The 22177-nt window shown below is 38.8% G+C and overlaps 1 protein-coding gene across 1 annotated transcript in view; it reads right to left on the minus strand.

The window, feature by feature from the left end:
- Positions 1–22177, minus strand: part of LOC150110669 (suppressor APC domain-containing protein 2-like) — a 128807-nt gene that overhangs the window by 23946 nt on the left and 82684 nt on the right. Inside the window, exon 4 of the mRNA XM_090400233.1 lies at positions 4340–4441. Coding sequence (XP_090256359.1) covers positions 4340–4441 — 102 coding nt within the window. The remainder of the gene's footprint in view (positions 1–4339; positions 4442–22177) is intronic.

Below are 22177 nucleotides of genomic sequence, written 5' to 3' on the forward strand. Positions count from 1 at the left end.
ACCTGGAAGTTGAAGATGTTAGGGAATACTTTGTGATGAAGGCTGTTCCAGAGAACAGATCATGGAATATAAAAAAGAGGAGGAGAAGAAGCATCCAGTGCATTTAAATTTGTAGCTTCAAAGGGATGTTTTACAGTTTCTGCTCATGTTTGTTAGTCTAACAAAGTGGAGGAATGATGAGGAGCAATTTAGTAGAACAGTGTCTATGGAAGCACCTTTATAAAAGATAGAGCTGAAACAGATCACATTGTGACAAAGTAGTTTAATTGAGTTATGGAGAGGGAAAGTAAGGGGGGGGTTATCAGCTTAATTGTTGTCTTCTGGATAGCATTAAGAATTTTGGTGATACTACTCTAAACATGACCAGCATTCTAAGGATGGATGAATCAGTGATTTCTACAATATAGTAGCTGGATGGTTGAAAAATACTGTATCATATTGGGTGACTGCCTAGTTTTTCAGAGGCTGAGGAAGCTATTGATGTAACATGATTATGCTAGGAAAGACCAGAGACATATGTCAGTCCATGGAGAGAGAGATTTGATTCTGTCAGGTGATTTCTGTGTTACTAAAGGTAAGGGAAGATTAGCTGATATTCTTTTTTGCAGAAAAGAAGACAAATCTGTGTTTTGATAGCACTGAAGATGGCTAGGTTATTCTTGCTCCAATTAAGAATGGCATTTAAGGCAAAAGTTGTAAATCTTAAAGTCTGGGATGCTTGAGCACTGAAGTTTTTATTGAATGAGTTTGACAAATGGAGTATACCACCATCAGCAAATCTGCACATGGGATTAGTGATTAAAAAAATTTCACTTATACGTAAGGGGATATGTAACTGAATGAAGCCCTGAGGCACTCCTGCACTGATGGAAGAAGAGAAAGCCATTATTATGATGAAAGAAATATGGCTACTCAGTTGCAGACAGCAGAAGGTATATCAAAGAATGATCCACCTTCTACTGCTGAATGCTTATCAAATGTCAAATGCAACTACATTTTTCCAAACTTTTTCATATCTCACTGGGGGAAGGTGCAGGCTATGAAATTTGCTAGTGGCAAAATCTGTACTGGTGGTCAGTGATTAATTGGTGGGTCTCTAGGTAGTGAAGATATTGAGTGTTGATGACTTTATCCATTATTCTGGAAAGGACTGAAATCAGGGTGATGGGTCAACAGTTTGATGGCAGACTTGCAGAGTAGGTTGGATATACACCTATTCTGTGTATTGGAATAAGAGCCAGATGCACATTTCATAATGTACATGGAGAGAGAATTATCATGAAGCATGTAGCATACTGTTTCTGATATGGATGGAAGTGATTTGCATTGGTTATCTATGTGCAGGACCTGAAGAAGACTGATCTGAGGAAGTCAGCTTTATTTTTTTATGCTATAACAGTGGTATCATTTGGAGAGGAGAGAGAGAGAGGTGAAAGCAGAGGTGAGCAGAAGTTGCATCTGATAGCCTTCACAAGTTTTCTGTTGTTGACCTTTTCAAAGTCTGATTAGATTTACTAATGAATGTTTTGAATTTGTTTCATGCTCTGATGTATAAGCAGATACCAACCTGAGAATCTTGTTGCAAGCTACCTATAGTATGATGAATTTCTTTTCTTGAACTGCCTAGATACACCTGTTGTTAAACCATGGCTTGGAAAGTGGGAGGGAATTTTGGATGGAGTGTGGAATGAAGGCCTTCATGCCAGTGAGAACAATTTCTGTAACAACCTCCTGAACTTTTCTTAGACTTTTTCATGGTCTGAGTACTGCTTCCAGTCTTCTGATCCAACACTTGCTCTGAGCATGTTACAGAAATTATTATTGTAATGATATTATTGTAAGTTATTGTATTGCAAATCATTACAATAATAATTGTAATTATTGTATTCTAAATCATTACAATAATAATTGTAATTATTGTAATGATTAAAGGGCATGATGTTTGGAATGGATGAGGAAGAGACAGTGTTATGTGGGAGAGTTGAGAGAATTATAGAAAATACTTCCCCATCTCTTTCAGCTTGGTGGAGATGGAAAATAGGATCCAATGGGAGTTATGGACATTGAGGTCACTTAAGAAGATAAATTCTCTGTTTGGGTAATTGGACTGCAGAAAGTCAAGGGAATAAGAAGTTGAACAGGTAAGAGTGATTTTCAGAATATGGAGAGTGGTAAATACAGTTGGTGAATGTTACTGAATGGAATAAAGAAACCTTAAGTCAGAGGAGGTCAAAAACATAAGAGCCTAAATTTGACACTCCCTGGCAAGTCATATTGGATCTCAGAAAGGCAAAAAGTGTCACGCTTGCAGAAGAAATCATACAGAGGATAATTTAGATAGTTTGTTGATAGATAGTAGCTAAGGTGGATCAAGGTCCTTGTAGCATTAATTCGGGTTTTGTCAAAAATAGGAGATGTAATCTAGATGTCTATAAGTAATGATGTTCATCATTTATATAATTTATGCTGCAGATGTTGAAGTAGATGAGATTTTTTATTTTTTTTTTTTGGTAGTCATTTTGTTTTGGAATGACTTTTAATGGGATTATATTGATCAAGTGCATATAATCAACAACTATGTTATACCAACTAAGGCTGTTGGCATCTTCAGGGTACATAACTGATGTAAGGCACTAAAAAGTAAAAAACTGTTACAAACTATAATCAACCGATTCCAATTATATTAAACAAAGAACAGAGCGCGTGCAATACATGCACAGAGCGTGCATGATCTCACTTGTTGTTATTTAGGAACATACTATAGTTGGCATTGTAATTCAGTTCTGGCGAGTTGAGAGAGAGATCTAATAAGGGTCTTCCAGATCATGGGTAAGATTAGTCCTTGGTTCCTGTTAAGGTTTTGTATGCAGCGGGCAACTGTTGTGGCCTCTTTAAAAATTCGGGAGTGGAAGTCCTCCTCTACATAAGGAATTGTGCTTCTATCCCACTCTATGGTATGGTTTGTTCTTGAGAAATGAAAAGCTAACCCCGATTTTTCTTCTCTGTTATTATTGACGTCACTTATGTGTTCTTTTTGCATAATTTCAAGGCTCCTTGAAGTTTGGCCAATGTAATTCAAGCCGCACGAGCAGGGTATGTTTTATAATCAGTTTTATAATCAGTTATGAACTGATTTATAATACTGATTTATAATCAGTTATGAACCCTGAAGATGCCAACAGCCTTAGTTGGTGAAACTAGTTGGTATAACATAGTTGTTTATTATATGCACTTGATCAATATAATCCCATTAAAAGTCATTCCAGAACCTTTTGGTCAAGAAAATTAAACGTTTTTTTTTATCATTTTGTTTTTTTACTTATTTTTAGGTTTGGATACTTTGTTTTTAAATTTTTGGAGTTAGTTTTTCAGGAAGTATTTTATTAATTGCTGGCATGGTTGTCAATTTTGATCACCTCATTATCTGTGAAAATACCAGTGGTGCTTGTGCCAGTAGATGGTGATGTAACTGTGGTTCGCTGTAGTTGGTGGATTGAGAGGTGGAGACCGAGAGCTGTAGAGCAGGTGTCCTCCCTTGATGAGTCTGGACTCCTTGGAGGTGTTATGTGATAATAATAATAATAATAATTAATTGCAGTGACACTATGGTTGTTTTTTAATATTCATGTTTTGATTTGGGAATAGCAGAACAGAGATCATGGACATGAAGTGAGAGGAGACACTCTTGAACACATGTTACCCATACAGACAACACTTAAACTGCATCTTAACAGACAATTTTCTTATTGGAATGTGGCAAAGATCCCAATTCCATGTTATAGTACATGCCAGAGCAATGTTACATCTAAAAAGGAGGAATAAATCTAGTCATATTTCGTAAGTCTCTGCAACAAACATCAAGGAATGGAATACCACCACACTGAAACATTCAGTGTGGTGGTATTCCATCAAAGAATAAGCAGAGGTGATTTACTCGTGGTTCTCTTAATAAAAACCAAGGTCTGATTCCACATGGTGTTTGGAAGTCTTAGATACAATCTCTAATAAAATACCATGGACTTCAATTTTGCTAAAAATTACTTAAAAAACTCTACACGAGGATATACAATATAAGCTCAATCACTATAAATATCTCATTGTTCAATGTTTAATGGATGTTGATTTGTGTAATGTTTTCAGATTACATATAATATAGACATTACTTTGTGATTGCACCTTGTAGATAATGCAAGTATACTGGTTAATAAAACACATAAGTGATTGTGACCACATCTATTAATTATAAAATGGATATCTTGATGAATCTTGCAATAATAAGAATAAAATTATAATATCAATATTATAAGTAAATATTTTAAATAAGTAAAAGATGTAATACTTTTCCAGAAGTTTCCATCAAGATAGAAAGATGCTGATTAACTTCTAGTATTCTTGTCATTTGAAGATTTAATCTTTCCTGGTGTACAACAGATGAATATTCCTGAAATTGAAATTTACCTATTTCAATACTTTTCAATGATATTGTATATACATGTGTGTGAGAAAGGGGGGAGAATGAGCTATTTGCTCCCTCACACGTGTCTCTGGATCTTACATAAAATCTTATATTCTAAATTAGCCCCATAAATCTTTACCCCTTGCAAGTTTGAGTCTTCAAACACTTTACAATCAAAATAACAATATTTAATTGACAAAAGAACAGAAATAATATATATATATATATATATATATATACACAGCATCAAATCAAAACAACTTAACTAAGCAAGCGCCTGTACTTTCTTCAAATTACATGAAAAGTCACATAAATCAACAATTATCCTATATGGACAAAACCTCCGAAATTTCAGTTTCTTGCTTCTTTCAGAAATTTTTTCCTTCTTAAATTCACATAGGAGAAAGACTAACATAAAAATAGCTTCTTGTATAACAGCAACATGCACTATCTACCAATAATTGTCTGGACACTTTAGCAAGTTACAGCTGATACCAGCAGGGCAACCTTAATATTGGTATGTCCACCTTTGGCTTTGATCGCTTCCTGTCCCTTTTGAGGGAGGCTTTCCACTAATGTGTGGCAGACATCAGGTGGAATTTGTCTCCATTCCTCCATCAAGAGCAGCACTGAGTACAGTGACAGATCGAGGATGTGCTGTTGTGGACCTCAATCCAATTCATCCCACAGGTGTTCGATAGGGTTGAGGTCAAGACTCTGCACAGGCCAGGGCAGTTGTTTAACATCCATCTCTTCATAACATTCCATAACAGTTGTAGTTTTGTGGCATGGGCATTGTCATCTTAATAGTAACATGGGTCTGCTCCATAAAAACTTGACAGTGTAGGCAGCCCCTATATTAGCCAGAAGATCAAGGTATTGAGCTAACTTCATGGAACCACAGACAACAACAACAACCAGTGGTCCCACTCTAAACCTGTTGAATGCACCCTATACCATTACTCCTCCACCACCAAACTTTGCTGTGGGTACAACACACTGTGGTAAACAAGCATTTACCAAGCTACCTCCACACCCTACCATCAGACTAAAAACAGGTGAACCTTGATTCATCGCTCCAGAGTAACATTTTCCCACTAATGAATTGTCCAGTTCACACACTCTTTGCACCGGGCCAGACGAGCCACCATGTTCGTTATTGTGATGTTCGGTTTGTGTGTCCCTGCTCTTCTGTGGAAAACCCAGTAAATGGAGTTCTTTTCATATGGTATTAGTGCTCACCATGATGATACTGAAGCTCTGGAAGTCATCAAGGATGGTCTGTGCCGACCATAGCCAGTTTATGCATGTCACCTGTTTTAACACCCTCCTGTCCCTGTCAGTCATTTTTGGTGGCAGTGCTGGGTGTTTTCCTGCACTAGTGATGCTGGAATGTCTCCATTTGTTGATCACATTGCCGACCACTGATTTTGGATGCTTCAGTTGAGCAGCAATGGCACGTATAGACATGCCACATATGCAAGAGCCCACGTTGACATATCTCTCGAAGTCACTGAGTTCACATCGTGTTGCCATACCGCCCACATTCAACTGCTACAATGAAATACTGTTTCCTATTATCTGTACACCAGTTTTTATGTTATTAACAAACCTGTAATGTTCCATAACTTTAAATAACAGGGGTGTGCAGACAATTATTGGTAGATAGTCTGAGTCAAAACCTTTTTGCATCTCAAGCCATGGAATGCTGAAGAAAACATATCTTGTCCTCATCCAAGACACTTCAAAAACTTTATTCACTTTCTATATAAAAGTAACAGCAAGCACAATTTAACTACCAAAATCCTTATCAACAGTTTTATCACTTCAGAACAACTCTGACTTCTATATGAAAACTTCTGAGGAAATAACTAAAACTTATAATATTAACTGTTTCCATAATTTTTAAGACTGGGAATTCTAAATAAAACTTTACTTGGGCTAATTTCTATATGAAGTGAAAAGCAATAAAGACTACTAAAAACTAGTGGAGTGCCTCAGACCCCTGAGGCACTCCACTAGTTTTAGGGCCATTACTGTTTAACTTGTATATTAATGATATGTGAAGATTTGGATGCAGATATTCAGTTGTTTGCAGATGATGCAAAGTTGGGATGAACTATGCAGAGTAGTGAAGATGTTGTGGCCTTACAAGAAGACTTGAATAAATTGAGTGATTGGGCACGGAAATGGGGATGTGAGTTCAATGTTGCAAAATGTAAGGTTTTAAAATTTGGAAAATAAGGTTGGGATGCAGAATTTAGGCTTAGTGAGGATATATTGTTGGGGTGGCGGAAATAAGAGATCTGGAGGTGATAGTGGATAAGGATCTGAAATTTAGGGGACACATAGTCAAAATTGTGAAGACAACACAAAGGCTTCTGGGAATGATGCGGAGGACACTGACATGTAGAAGTAGGGAGATTCTTGTTCCATCGTATAAGGCTTTGATTAGACCACACAAACTATTATGCCCGGATTTGGTCACCTGGTTTTCAGAAGGATGAAGAGATGTTGGGAAGGGTCTAAAGGCAACTGACTAAGATAGTTTCTGACCTCTGGAATGTTGAGTATGAGGAAAGATTGAGAAGATGTAATATGCAGAGTCTGGCAGACAGGAGGAAGAGGGGAGATATGATAGAGACCTGCAAGTTGGTAAGGGGTTGTTATAGGATCAAAGCTGGAGAAGTTCTACAGAAAATAGTGGGAGATCGGGGGGAGAAACCAGAGGTCATCCCTGTAAACTGTATAAAAGAGGGTGCGAGTAGGAGAGTGAGAAGCAGGTTTTTTTCATGCAGAGTTGTAAATGATTGGAATGCCTTGCCTGAGAGTGTGGTGTCTGCAAGGAGTTTGAGTGTGTTTAAGACACGGTATGATGAGCTGTGTATGTGATTCTTCTCGTTCCCATCTGCCATACGGCCGGGGGAGGGTAGCTATATGCTACCATTCTAGGGAGAGATGACTATGAACAAGGTGGTTTTCCGTTGCCTTCCTTGCCGTAAGTATTTATGTGTTCACGGGGCCGGTTTGCCTGCTTGCGGGATGAAAAACCCCAGATAAACTGGCGGGAAAAAACCCTGCTGCCCACGCCCAAGACCGGCTAACTTGGCTATGGCTGAGGAAGATCCTTAAGCTCCTCACGTCGTGGACGGGAATCGAACCTAGGACACTCCTTCCCCAGGCATATGGTTGCGAAGCGCAAAGCCACTAGGCTAACCGCGCGGACTAATGTGATAAAAGGACAATTTCTTTCAGTAAAATAATGAATTTAGTTTAATCCTTTATCCATGTGTAAGCAAACAAAGTTTGCACCTGAAAATATCTTCAGACTGAGGTAAGGTAGTGCAACTCCAAGCAAAGCTCTCATCATTCCTTGTCTCAGTATCTCCCATAATGGAAAGCACATCTCCTTGCAGATATGTATTCTGCTATGCATTAAGGGAAGGGCCACTACCCAGACCGGTTTCAACCTTTATTGAGGTTTTGTCAGTGGGAGGCAGACCCAAACATGGAGATACTAATGCAGAAGCGATAGGAGAGGTCATATTTACCTATAGGAGTTGCCAACAAGTGTACCACCTTATTATTGAATTACTCTGGATTTAGAGAAAGATGTTGGAAGTTTATTTTTCACTTGGTTAGACTATAATAAATTTAGTTTAATCCTTTATCCAAGCGTAAGCAAACAAAGTTTGTGCCTGAAAATATCTTCAGGACTGAGGTAAGGTAGTGCAACACCAGGCAACTCTGAGCAAAGGTGGACCAAGCTCTCATCACTCCTTGTCTCAGTGTCTCCCATAGTTGCCTGGTGTTGCACTACCTTACCTCAGTCCTGAAGATATTTTCAGGCACAAGCTTGGATAAAGGATTAAACTAAATTTATTATAGTCTAACCAAGTGAAAAATAAACTTCCAATTTCTTTCAGTAAAATTTAACACAAACAGTTGTGGTCTATTTTCACTTAACTACACGCTTCTGCTATCTTATTTGGTTCCCGCTCTTAGGTTCGCTTTTATTTAGGAACAGTGCATTGTATTTTGAAAGATCAGGCGGCACTCTAATGACATGTAAACAAAACATATTTTATTTACACTAGTATAAAAGGTACATCAATCAAACGATAGGGAGGTTGCTCTCTCTCTACCTAACTGTTAAACCTTTAGCGTAAAGAGAAACTTTTTTCACTTCTATACTAAATAATTATATAGCACAATTACTTATTTACTCTCTGCTTACAAAATTAACTAATTGATATTCTAATCCACCCACAAAGAGGTTAGCTAACTATGTAAAGTTATTTCACAAATTTTATACCAATTACTAACATGCCAAATGATTCTCTTAAAGACACTTCTTATTACTATTAACTTAATTCTTATCAGTCCATGTATAACCTATCTTTTAGATTACAAAAGGGAATGTATGACAAAAGATGGAACAAACTTACAGAGGGTCTGTGTCATACACTCATCCAAGGTCTTGCACTAAAGTCTCTATGCTTTTCCTTTCATCTCGAGCCTTAGGCTTCTTTCTGGAGGATCTCATCGGGATAGTATCGGGCTTTGAACTACAAATCTCCGGCATTCAAATAGCTCAGGCAAGACGTTTCAGCATGCGGGCAAGTTCTCTGGCCTTTGGAGTTCTCTCTGCGGCTATTGGCTTCGGTTGACCTCCCGCAGCAAAAGACATCCGACCGAAACTGCCTCAGGTATTTACATTGGCTGTTCTCTCGTTATTCCCATCGGCTTCTCCTTTGGCGTGGCCTTGTACTAACGTCCTATCCTCTGGATCCTACTCCCAATATTTCTGCCTAACTGCCGATTCTTTCTCCATCGATCATCAATGCCTTTTTATTTCACCGTCTCTGGGGCCTTGCGTGAAGTGTTGAGACCCCCAAAGAAATCGGTATGACTCTTTGATCTTCTGTTTCAACTGACCCGTTCTTTCTTCTCCTGGTATACTACACAAAATCCAATTAGACCGACACCAGAACTTCTTGTGAATTTCCCCGTCCCTTTTCAGAACGACCTTGATGGTGGGCATACACAGAGCACGTAAACAATGGTTTCAAAAGCACTATGTTAAACAATAGTATATAGGTTGCTGTGACATAGCATTTTCTTTTGTTTCTTGCAAATTTTACCTATTCTCTGTTTACTATGTTGGCCAGGTTAAGTTTAACATAGGATTAAATATGTTATTTTTATAAATGTTGTTTTTATAATACAATCTTTTTACAAAAATTGTTATTCTTAATTTACAAACTTTTGAGATGTGCCGTCTGCAAAAGTCGATGTAAAGTGCTTGTAAAATTCCAAGCTACATCGAATTTTATGCAAAGGCCCACCCCTTCATGAAAAAATTTTAAGCCATGAATGTGGATAAAAATTTTTTTTCTTACAATGCTTCTGTGTTGTGCTTCGTGTATTCTCTGGGTAGGACAATACTCGGGTTTGTCACCTATTCTTGAGCAGGGAACACAGTCAGCCTGACCTGTGGGCACTTTTTGGTGCGACTTACGTTGTGACTCATGTTTGTCATTATCCCTCGGGCATTTTATCCCTTTATGGTACCCTGCTCTTCTAATTCTCCCGATGTCCTTATATAGTGCTTCTTGATCTCAAGAAATATCGCATCTGAAAGTTTCGCTTGTTCCCCATATCATCAACCTCTGCACTGCCCTCCTTTGGGGGCTCGCAGCATTCTTTTCATTATCCTTGTGAACCTCCTGGTTCACGAACCTGTGATATTGGGCTGCATCCTCATCGGATATGGAGTTATCCTTTCTCTTTTGATCGGCATAGTGTGCCCCTGTGTTCCTCTTCTCCTGATGGCTGGAGGTCCTTTTTTGCAATAATGAGTCTAAGGAGTCACCCAAACACACAAGCCTGTCATTTCTTTTGTTATATAGCTTTATCCTATCCAAACGTACTATAATGACCTTTCCAGGGTTTTTTATGTCTCGAATTCTGAAATTTAATGGAGAAAGTTTCTCCAGGATCTCATAGGGGCCCAGTGCACTTCTTCCAAATTTGCCTCCACTCCACTGGATTGATTTTTTCTCAAGGAGAACCAGGTTTCCAGGGTTCAACGCCTTATACTTTCTAAGCTTGTTGACATACGCTCTGGTTTTTTGTGAACTGTGTCTGCTTGATTCTGCTATCATATCATGAGTTATCTTATTATGCTTGATCAAATCATTCAAATACTCGTCTATGTTTTGTCAAAACCAGAGTCGATGTGAGAGTATTTTAAATCAGAAGGGAAACTCGGTTCGAATCCATAAAGGGCAGCTGCAGGGCTATCTCTTATCGCTGAATGAATGGCAGTCCTGCAGGCGAATAATGTTTGCGGCAAATACGTATCCCAACTTGTCACCTTATTGTCAGCTAGCTTAGCCAGTATCTGCTTCAGAGTCTTGTTTAATCTTTCACACATCCTGTTCCCTTGGGGGTGAGGGGTAGTGAATATCTTTTTTATCATGAGTGTCTTGCATAGCTGCAGCATAATCTCTGCTGTGAAGTTTGCCCCCTGTTCGGGCAGGAGAGTCTGAGGTGTCCCATACCTGGATATTATTAGTTTTAAGAATTTATTAGCTACGATCTGCACAGTCTGATCTCTCATTGCCACTGCCTCAGGGAATCTGGTAAACATGTTTATTGCGACCAGTATGTATCTATTTCCCTTCTGTGTAGTGGGTAGGGGCCCAATTATGTCCACGGCTACTGCCTGGAAAGGTCAGACAGGGATAAGAAATGGTTGTAAGGGGCCTTCCCTCTAAAGCCGGCTTTCTTTTGGCAGATGTGGCAGAAGGACACATATGAAAGCACATCCCCCCCCCTCATACCGCTCCACTGATATCTATCGGAGATGCGTTGTCACGTACGCTCAAACCCCTGATGCCCTGCAATGTATGAAGCACCCATAGGATCATGACTGCCGGGACCAGTATCTTATCTCTCCATCTTCCCATCCCTTCCTGTTTGGACAGTAAAAGCCCATCATTGTCCATGTGTAGGGTTTCAGGAATGAAAACTCACTAGCAGGCTCTCCCTTTTCAACTCTTATAAATTGTGCCCTAGATGGGGTCTTTCCGCTGAGCTGCAATAATAAGAGGTTTCTCCCATGATTGAAGTGGGGGGGGGGCTTATTCTTGTGATTTTTGCACAGAATTTTGTGCAGTTAGGCGTGAAACTTTGAAACCCTTCCTATTTCCAATTTCCGTTTGTGTGTTTGTGTTTCCCATCTTTAAGTCATTGAATGAAACTCTGGCTGGATCTGGGAGTTTCTCTTGTCTAAAGTCAAGGGAGTGACTAATTTCTCTTAGTCTATCTTCCCTTTCCTTTACTGCGATGTAGCATTCTTGTAAGTTGTTTATTCTTTTTTTGTATGCCACTTTCCTGAACACCTCTCTTACTCCCAGTCTAAACTGAATGAAGACTACCCAATCTAGATGGCTCTTTTCATCATTGGACATGCTCAAACTATTACCTGAAGTGAGTAGTCTATTGTAATAATCAGTGATAGATTCTTTCTTCTCTTGTCTCCATTTTTGCAGCCTCCAGAGGTTCGAACCCACGCTTCTAACTTTGGAAAACTGAGATATCAGGGTATCCCTAAATTTATTGTATTCCAAAGTGTCTCTCAGTATGGGAGAGGAATACAAAAATTCTTGGCCCTGCCAATCAATTTATTCCTTAATATTATTAGAAGCTGGAAGTCCGACCAGTTGCCGACGTTCCTTAGCTCCTCTACAAACTCATCATCATCATGGTCCTCTCCAGAGAATTGTGGGATGATGAGGTAAGGATTTACTGTTCTAAAGAATTCTCTATCCACCATCACATTAGTACTAGTGGCTCCCGAATGAAGGCTGTTCATATTCATGGTTCTTAAAAAATTTTCTTACACTAAACACACACACACACACACTTTCTATTTAGTCACCTGATCTTTATTTACAAAACTGATTCAATCCCCTATTATTTATTGTAATTATTGTGGATTTTATCCTGCCAACTGCACCATTGTAATAATATTTGGGTTACTTCTGATATTGTAATACTGATTGGTTACTGCACTATTATTTTCTGCTATTTGTAATACCTTTATTTTATTATATGCTTTCCTTATATATTCCTTTCTTATTCTATCCTACTATTGCGTAAGAGGATTATCGACCTTTCGCACCACGAGTTGTATGCCTATGAATACTGGAAAATTTGTTTGTTAAGACTACGCACAAGTATCGTTTAATTGGTATAAAACTCAGTAATACGGCTGGTTGATTTCTCTCTCTAACACAATTTCCTTCAGTAAAATTTAACACAAACAGTCGTGGTATATTTGCACTTAACTACACGCTTCTGCTATCTTACTTGGTTCTCGCTCTTAGGTTTATTTAGGAACAGTGCATTGTATTTTGACAGAAAAAGGCACTCGATTGACATATAAGCAAAACACATTTTATTTACACTAGTATAAAAGGTACATCAATCAAACGATAGGGAAGTTGCTCTCTCTACCTATCTGTTAAACCTTTAGCGTAAAGAGAACTTTTTCACTTCAATACCAAATAATTATATTGCACAATTATTTACTCTCTGCTTACAAAATTAACTAACTGAAATTCTAATCCACCCACACAGAGGTTAGCTAACTATGTCAAGTTATTTCACAAATTTTATACCAATTACTAACATGCCAAATCACTCTCTTAAAGACACATCTTATTACTATTAACTTAATTCTTATCAGTCCATATATAACTTATCTCTTAGATTACAAAAGGGAATGTATAACAAAAGATGGAACAAACTTACAGAGGCTCTGTGTCGCACACTCATCCAAGGTCTTGCACTAAAGTCCCTATGCTTTTCCTTTCATCTCGAGCCTTATTCTTCTTTCTGGAGAGTCTTGTTTCAGGGGTGTCTCGTCGGGATGGTAGCGGGCTTTGGACTACAAATCTCCGGCACTCGAACAGCTCAGGCAAGAGGTTTCAACATATGGGCAAGTTCTCTGGCGCTTAGAGTTCTCTCTGTGGCTATTGGCTTCGGTCGACCTCCAGCAGCAAAAGACATCCGACCGAAATTGCCTCGGGTATTATTATTACGGGCGACTCCAGGGAGTCCTTAGACTCATTGAGGGAGGCCCTAAACATCATGTCCACACAACTATATGACATTCTCACAGTATCTATCATACCTTGCCTTGAACTCGCTCACCGTCATAGCACCCACAACAGACTCTGGCAGCTTATTCCCCTCATTTACCATTCTAAAAGTAAAGAACCCAGCTCTAACACCCTTACTAACCACACTCTTGCCCAGCTTCCATAGGTGTCCCCTAGTTCTCCCACCACCAGTCATGATCTCAAAAATATCCTCTGAATTAATCCTATAGAAACCCTTTAGCAATTTGAATGTCTCAATATCTCCCCTTTTCCGCCTATCAACTAATTTCTGCAATCTTCAACCTGTTCTCATATGGTTCATTCCATAGACCCACTATCATCTTAATCACTCACCGTTACCGCTCATATTTCATCTGAGGGGTAACAGCATTGCCATCCATTACCCTTCTGCCTGGATAACAGCAACTGCTGAGCCTCAGTTAGAACTTGGTTGGCTAAAGCACTGCCATCCATCACCCAAGTTTCCAACTGGTTTCGACCCTGGGGGGTCTCGTCAGTGGGAGCAACCCCTGAGGTGGTGATACTAAGGTGGAAGTAATGCAGAAGTGGCCACATATCAGTTGCCGAAAGGTGTCAACACCTTATTATTAAAATTCTCTGGATTAGAGATAGTTGATGGAAGTTTTTCACTTGGCTATGTTACCAATTACATATTTGGTTTAATCCTTTATCCAAGTGTAAGCAAACAGAGTTTGTACCTGAAGTATTTTCAGGACTGGGGCAACTCGTGGTAAAGGTGGTATAAGTTCTGATCCCTTGCCTTAGTATCCCATAATGCAAAGCACATATCCTTATGGTATGTATAATGCTATGCATTATGGAAAGGGTCACTGCATTACTTCCACCTTAGTATTACCACCTCTGGGTCTGGCTCAACTGACGAGACCTCAATAAAGGTCGAAACCGGTCTGGATAGTGACCCTTTCCATAATGCATACTCATAAGGATATGTGCTTTGCATTATGGGATACTAAGGCAAGGGATCAGAACTTATACCACCTTCACCACGAGTTGCCCCAGTCCTGAAAATATTTCAGGTGCAAAACTCTGTTTGCTTACACTTGGATAAAGGATTAAACCAAATATATAATTGGTAGCATAGCCAAGTGAAAAAACTTTCATCAACTATCTCTAATCCAGAGAATTTTAATAATAAGGTGTTGACACCTTTTGGCAACTGGTATGTGGTGATATGATTTCTGCATTACTTCCAGCTTAGTATCACCACCTCAGGGCCTGCTCCCACTGACGAGATCCTAAGGGTCGAAACCGGTTGGAAGCTTGGGGTGATGGATGGCAATGCTGTAGCCAATGAAGTTCTAACTGAGGCTCAGCTGTTGCTGTTACCCAGGTAATGGATGGCAATGCTGTAGCCTATGAAGTTAACTGAGGCATGGCAGCTGTAACTGTTGCTGTTAACACTCAGATAAAATATGAGCGGTTCTGCTTGGTGGTGGGGTGAGCCTACCACTGGGTAGAGCCAAACGCTGAGAGTTCTTCTCAGTGACAGGGTGAGCCTGTTACTGAGGGGAACAATGATGAGTTTAGATCCTTTGGGTTGCTCATTGTTGGGTGATCTGGGTTGGGGGATCTCGAGTTTTTGGAGAAGTAACCCCACACTTAAATAGGGAAAACCGGTCTGGATAGTGACCCTTTCCATAATGCATAGCATTATACATACCCATAAGGATATGTGCTTTGCATAATGGGATACTAAGGCAAGTATCCCATACTAAGTGATCAGAACTTATACCACCTTTACCACGGGTTGCCCCAGTCCTGAAAATACTTCAGGTGCAAACTCTGTTTGCTTACACATGGATAAAGGATTAAACCAAATATATAATTGGTAGCATAGGCAAGTGAAAAACTTCCACCAACCACAGAACTCACACACTGGCATATCCTCACTCCTCAATAGGGAGGAATGTGTAAGATGACTATGACCTGTGCAAAGCAAAGCAAGAACTTCTTTACAGTCCTTGCAGACCACAATTTGATTTCAGACATGATTTGACAAAACTTTACTCTTTGTATTCCATGATGAATGATGAATGCCACGGGGATATAGGTTCCTGCCTGTAATCAGTGTAAAGGGCAGGTAGATGGTGGAGGCTTGAGAAACAAGCCTCCTGACTATCTAAAGCTTTGTTTCCCTTCATCCCAATGTGATGTGGGATCCAACAGAAGCACATGTCCAAATGTAGCTTCCTTAACTGAGAGATAACATGTTGCATAAGAGCCCTGGATGTTTCTGTAGCTATAGACTTCTTATTGCCATAGCCATGAGTCTGTTATTCTGTTATCTATGTATGTATGTATGTGTGTGTGTGTGTATACAATGCACCCCTTTGGTAGGTTTGCAGCTTTATGTAGTTTAAGGCAAGCTCTATGGTATACAGTTTAACAGAAAACTGTTATATAGTAGTGGGATCTGAGAAGATATCATGGTTCAAAATCATGAGTCTAATTTTGAACCATATCCATAGACAGGAACAAAATAAGAGTATTCTATGGGTTTGAAAGAGCTGTCAGTAGACAACAGGAGGGGTGGTGGGATGTTTGCATAGCCCGTAGAAAGAAAATCTGCACAGGGGTATATACATAAATGGCACAGTAGTAGTGTATTTGATGGCATCTGTGCACTACTGTACCTTAATTTTAAAACTTCTAAGTGTGTTTTTGTTCGCAAACCAAAGGGACATAACACATTCTGATGTATGTTGTATAGATTCAACCATTGTGGGCAAAAAAATAATTGACCACATTGGGATTGTATTTTGATGGCATGTTGAAACAATAAAGCACATGTGAAAGGACAGAAACTAGGGATTGGTAATGTTTAAAATGCTCCAGTTGCAATTCTTATGGTCTGAATGTGAATAGGAACCAACTATCACAGTGTATGCTCTCTCTCTCTCTCTCTCTCTCTCTGGCAGAAGCAGAGATTTAATGAGTGCACAGCACAAATGTAACAAAGAACATCTGTGAACACCCTTGAGAGGTGGAAGATAAGGTGCGAAAGATGTTCATTACTTTACAGTATGTAACTCTTAACTGGCATATGTGAGGGAGGAAACTAAAAAACGTACTTTCCTCCCTTACATATCAAATACACATCAAGAGCCTGGTTTCTGGTGCAACTGGAATTAAACCTAGTCTGAGTTCTAGATTGGGATGAAGATCATGTCTGTGGCAAAAATGCAGTCTTCTGTGGAGAAAATCTAAACTGATTTCTAAGCATTCATTTTGAAAAATAGTGGTTTGCTGCAACTGTCTTTCTATTATCCTATTACATAAATGACAGTCATCCAAGTAGAGGGCATTACAATTGGAGGAAGTTGCTCAGTTATCGAGTTAACATTGATGACAAGAAGTGTCACATTTAAAACTGAACCTTGTGGGATTCTCTCCTCTTGAGTATGCAGTTGGGTGAGAGTTCCCACTTGGACTTAGAAGATTCAGCTGAATAAAAATTTTGTGATAGAGGGAGATTTCTTCTAAGGCCAAAGTTGTGCAGGTCTTTCAATATTCCAAATCTCCCAGCAGTGTCATGTTTTTTCCACATTAAAACAAAAAAAAGTTATTTCTATCCAGAAATAACTTTTTTAAGGTTATTTCTCTTCATCTCATAAAAGATGAGATTTAATCTTTTTTTTTCTTTTTTTTTTTTCAGAAAAGAGTTTTCCATTTTACACAAGCAGCTGGTAAGAGCAACTGGTCAATGGTTTATCGGAAATGCTGGATCCTTCTCAGGTTTAGGAAAGGCAATAATAATCATCTTTTGCCAGGTATCCAATAACACTTGCAGAAAATTCTATTGAAAAGGTACTGGCAGTGGCGGCTCGTTCATAAGGGGTGCAGTACTGCGGCCCCTACAGTAAAATAAAAGTTCCTGTTTTATTATCGCATCTCTTAAATATTTATCTAAAAACTGTTATTTTCTTGTTTGTAATACAATACCACTCAATAGTATTTTATATAATTCATTTTGTAGCAATAATTGTATTTTGCAATAGTCAATGTGCTGTGCAGGCTAGGGCTAGTATCAGTACTGGCCAATATACTCAATGCTGGAGCAGCATTCAATGCAGACTGCATCAAACTGTTGCCTAGTGGGGATAGCATAGTAGGGGGTAATGCATGATTTATGTGAAGTTTGGGCAGGTAGCATTGCAGCCCCACCACTACAAATTCTTACGAGCCGCCACTGGATGGCAGAAAAGGTACAAAATGACAGATGGCAAAACATGCTTGTTCATCTCATAATCGATGTTAACTGGTCCAACAACAGTTTGATGACATTTAAGCAAAACATCTTTCAGTTTATTTTTGTGAATAGCCTGAGTAATTTTCAATACTACTCAAAGAGAACAGAATTTGTTGTTTTTCTGCATTACATTTTTATGCAAGGAACTCCAGGTAATAATAAGATATTGCTGACAGTTGGCAAAAAACTCTCCACAAGTATCAGCAATTGTTGCTGGATTCGCAGTAATACATGCATTATGTTCAAGTAAGGAAAGCAAACTTCTTTGCTGTTGATTGCTCTTGTTTCTTGCTCAGGCATGTTTACAAACAATGGGGTTTGTTGTTGTTGTGGGATACCTGCACTCCAAGCTTCGTTCTGAGCTGCTGTGCAATCAGTGTTTTATCATGGGTTTTTTCTCCCCGAAACTCAGGTTTTTCATCCTGCATACAGACAAATCGGCCCTTTAGAACACATACAATTTACAGACAAAAATATTAGCTGTGGTGGTAGTGGTGGTGGGTAGTAGATAGTGTTGATGTAGGTGATTGGTAGTAGAGGTGGAGTGTTGTATAGTAGATCCTCCTGTGATGAGTCTTCGGACTCCTTGGAGGTGTCACGAATAATAATAATAATAATGGTTTAGAGAAAAGCGGAAACCAACTAGATGTTTTGGGAACTGCAGTTGTGGCAACTTGCACAATGTACTCTGTCGCGTGATTCAATGTATCAAAGATAAGAGATAAGCTGACCATCAGAGAATCAAATTGAAGAGAAGTTGAGTTAGTCAGTTTGTTCAATTTTCCATCATGATATTCATGATGTAGTACTTGGTTGCCCATGCAAAAAAGTGGATATTATAGGGAAATTACCACTCCCAAACAAGTTCTTTCATCAGTTTCCCACTTGAACAGCAGGAAGAGAGAAGGTGAGCAGATGATTAAGTCAATGGCAGTGAATGTTCACTGCCATCGACTTAGTCCTCTGCTCACCCAATGGCAGCAAATGTATGAATATGGAAGAAGGTAATAATTCCTGTGTTCAAGAGGGAGAGAGAGAGATTGTAGTCGAGCATCTGCTCTACAACTTTATTTAATGTTATTATCATTATTATTATCTAGAAACAGGATTTCTAGATAATGATGGATGATGTAGTGATTCTAGCAAATACAGCTGAAGATTACTTCAGGGTTACTTTTGGTATGAAGAAACAAAGAAAAGGAATATGACCATAAATATAAATAAAACTAAAACAATGATCATATCTAGAAACCAATCAAAACACATAATAAAAATAGAGAACCATCAACTGGAACAAGTTCACTCCTTTAAATACTTGGGATCATGTATACAAGAAGATGGTAGATTATACACAGAAATTAACAACAGTTGAAACCCCAGGATAACTGGGGGGAACAAAGCTATTCTATGGAATGAAAGGCCTACATTCAGAGCAGGTGATAGTAACTTGCTCCCCGCAGTAAACAACACTCCCTCTCCAATAGCCACTATATTGCAGAGGCAAGAAAAACAAGTACTTTTATTATGTCAGTGAATAACGTACCAGCAGTCTGTGTAATATATTTCTCAACAAATAGTGCAATTAGAGACAACTGGGATTAAAACGACACTAATTAATGAATCACATGTCCCCTCATACAGAAACTATGCTGTATAGACTCAAGCAAAACCATATGTTGCACTGGCAAACACAGTATCTAACTAAAAGCTATTATTATTAATTAGAGAGAAACAAAGAGAGCTACATCTGGCATTTATTGATCTGGAGAAAGCATACGATAGAGTGCCAAGGCTGGAGGTGTCTGAGGGAGAAGATGGTGCTGGAGAAATATGTCAGGTTGTTGCGGGAAATGTACAGAAATGTGAAGACAAGTGTTCAGACCTGTCTGGGACAGACAGAAAGTTTTCAAGTAACAGTTGGCTTGCATCAAGGGTCAGCATTAAGTCCGTTTCTGTTTAATATTAGCTGTGGTGGAGGCAGACAGGAGACAGATCTGGAGCTGGAAGGAAATGTCATCAGGAAGGTGAGAGACTTTAGATACTTAGGTTCAACAGTGGAAGAAGATGGAGGAGCTGAGAAGGGAGTGGGATGCAGGATACAAGCGGGTTGGAGGAACTGGAGGGAGATGGCTGGAGTGTTATGCGATAAGAGGGTGCCGATCAATCTGAAAGGCAAAATCAATAGGACAGTAGTGAGGCCAACTATGACATATGCTATAGAAACTGTGGCCCTGAGGAAAAATAACATCAGCAGGATGGAAGTAGCAGAGATGAGAATGCTTAGGTGAATGTGCGGTGTGACCAGAAAGGATCGTCTGAGAAATGACTATGTCAGGGGAACAGTGAAAGTTACGAACTTAGGAGCAAAAATACAGGAGGCAAGGTTGAGATGGTTTGGTCATGTGATGAGGAGGGAGGAATATGTGGGATATGTGGGAAAAAGGGTCATGCAGATGGTGCAAGGAAGGCGGAAGCGTGGGCGGCCAAAGAAGAGATGGAGGGAGCTGGTAGAAGAGGACTTGAGGATGAAGAACTTGGATGTGGTGACAGCCCAAGACAGGAAGGTGTGGAGGAGACTCATTATCAACAGTGACCCCACTTAAGTGGGAGAAGCTGCAGAAGAAGAAGAAGAAGATTGTGTGAGTTCGCTCGGCAATAATAAAATTCAACCGAAAGTGTTAAAATTCGTAAACGTGTTAAAACTAAGATATATATATATATATATATATATATGTATATATATATATATATGTATATATATATATATATATATATAGTGAATGTTGTTATGGCAGTTTTACATATTATTGGAATTCGGTTGAAGAGAGTTAGCATTTCAACTCAATTGTCAGCTTGCTTTTATCTCTCCGTCGCATGATTTCCGAAAAATATATAAATACTGGGGTTAACTCACAACACACTTTGTCCAAGTATTACTTAGCACTTCTGAATATATATATATATTGAGCCTTGGTTGAAGGAGGGAAACCTTCAACAATAAAAATCAATAAACAACAAGCAATTGGTTGAAATGTGGATAACACATGTTCACTTCAAATCTGACAAAACAGCAAGGAAAGGTGGAAGCAATAAAACCATATTGTTGTTCACTTCATCCCTCTTTTATTACTCGTCATTCTGCCACTACAAATTAAAATATTCACAGAATTCATGGAATGAACATACTGCTGTTAAGTATCCATTTTATTTCAATAATTTTCTTACTTATTCAATTTTAATTTATTTTGTTTGGATAATTAAAATATATAGATTTATTTGGTTAATATAAGTCTGCCTGTGGACCACCCATCCCATCGTCATGGACCACAGGTGGTCCGTGGACCATAGGTTGAGAAACACTGCTATAGGGTTCTCTCACCTTATGTGACCTCTAATTCGCAAGTAGTATAGAAATAGAAGACTTGACACAACATAAATAAAAAATGAATTTTAATTAGGTAAAGTATTTTGGAAAATTTTCTAGCTTTTAACTTTTTCTTTTGAGAGAGGCCAGGGCCCCTTGTCCCCCTCCCTTGGTACGCCAGTGATCCTAGGTACTCAAACTTGTTGACTTCCTCAATTCTTTCTCCATTAAGGTACACTTGTTTCTCAAGAGCTTCCTATTCTATATTTCCTTTGAGAACCGTAGTCCTAAGGCATGTTTACAAACAATAAGGTTTGTTGTATCATAGGGCATTTACTGTACTGATACATTGTTGTATCAGTACAGTTAACTCAAACAATACTAAGAAACACATACAGTTAGGGTGCATGCTTACAATGGAATCCTTCTATGCATGCAGTAGCATGTTATAGAATTAAATTTAAAAAAAATATATATATATATATATATATAGAGAGAGAGAGAGAAAAAGATTACATTAAAATGAGATAACATATTTAAATTATTTTACACAATTTAGGATGACAATTTCCCAGACTTTAGAGATAGTAAGAATGTCATTACAGTTCAAATTGGGTCTGTGTATTCTTTCTTTATATAAACATTCATGTTTATATAGAGATCTATGTAGAAGTTTGGTCTTTTCCCAATGGATCCTATGGTTTGGGTTTTCAATTCCATGTTGTGTGAGGCCAGATTTCTGTGATTTGATAAGATGGATGTGGTCTTGATGTTCTGAAATGCATTTGCTAATAGATCTACCTGTCTGTCTATAGTAGGACAATTTACAGGAACATGGGACCTCGTATACGCCAGGTAGCATCAGAGATGAGAGTTTGTCTTTTGGAGAAGGT

This window comes from Typopeltis vanoorti, chromosome 1 (genome assembly GCF_054136105.1).
Source record: "Typopeltis vanoorti isolate ZY-2024b chromosome 1, IOZ_Tvanoo_1.0, whole genome shotgun sequence".
Taxonomy (NCBI): Eukaryota; Metazoa; Arthropoda; class Arachnida; order Uropygi; family Thelyphonidae; genus Typopeltis; species Typopeltis vanoorti.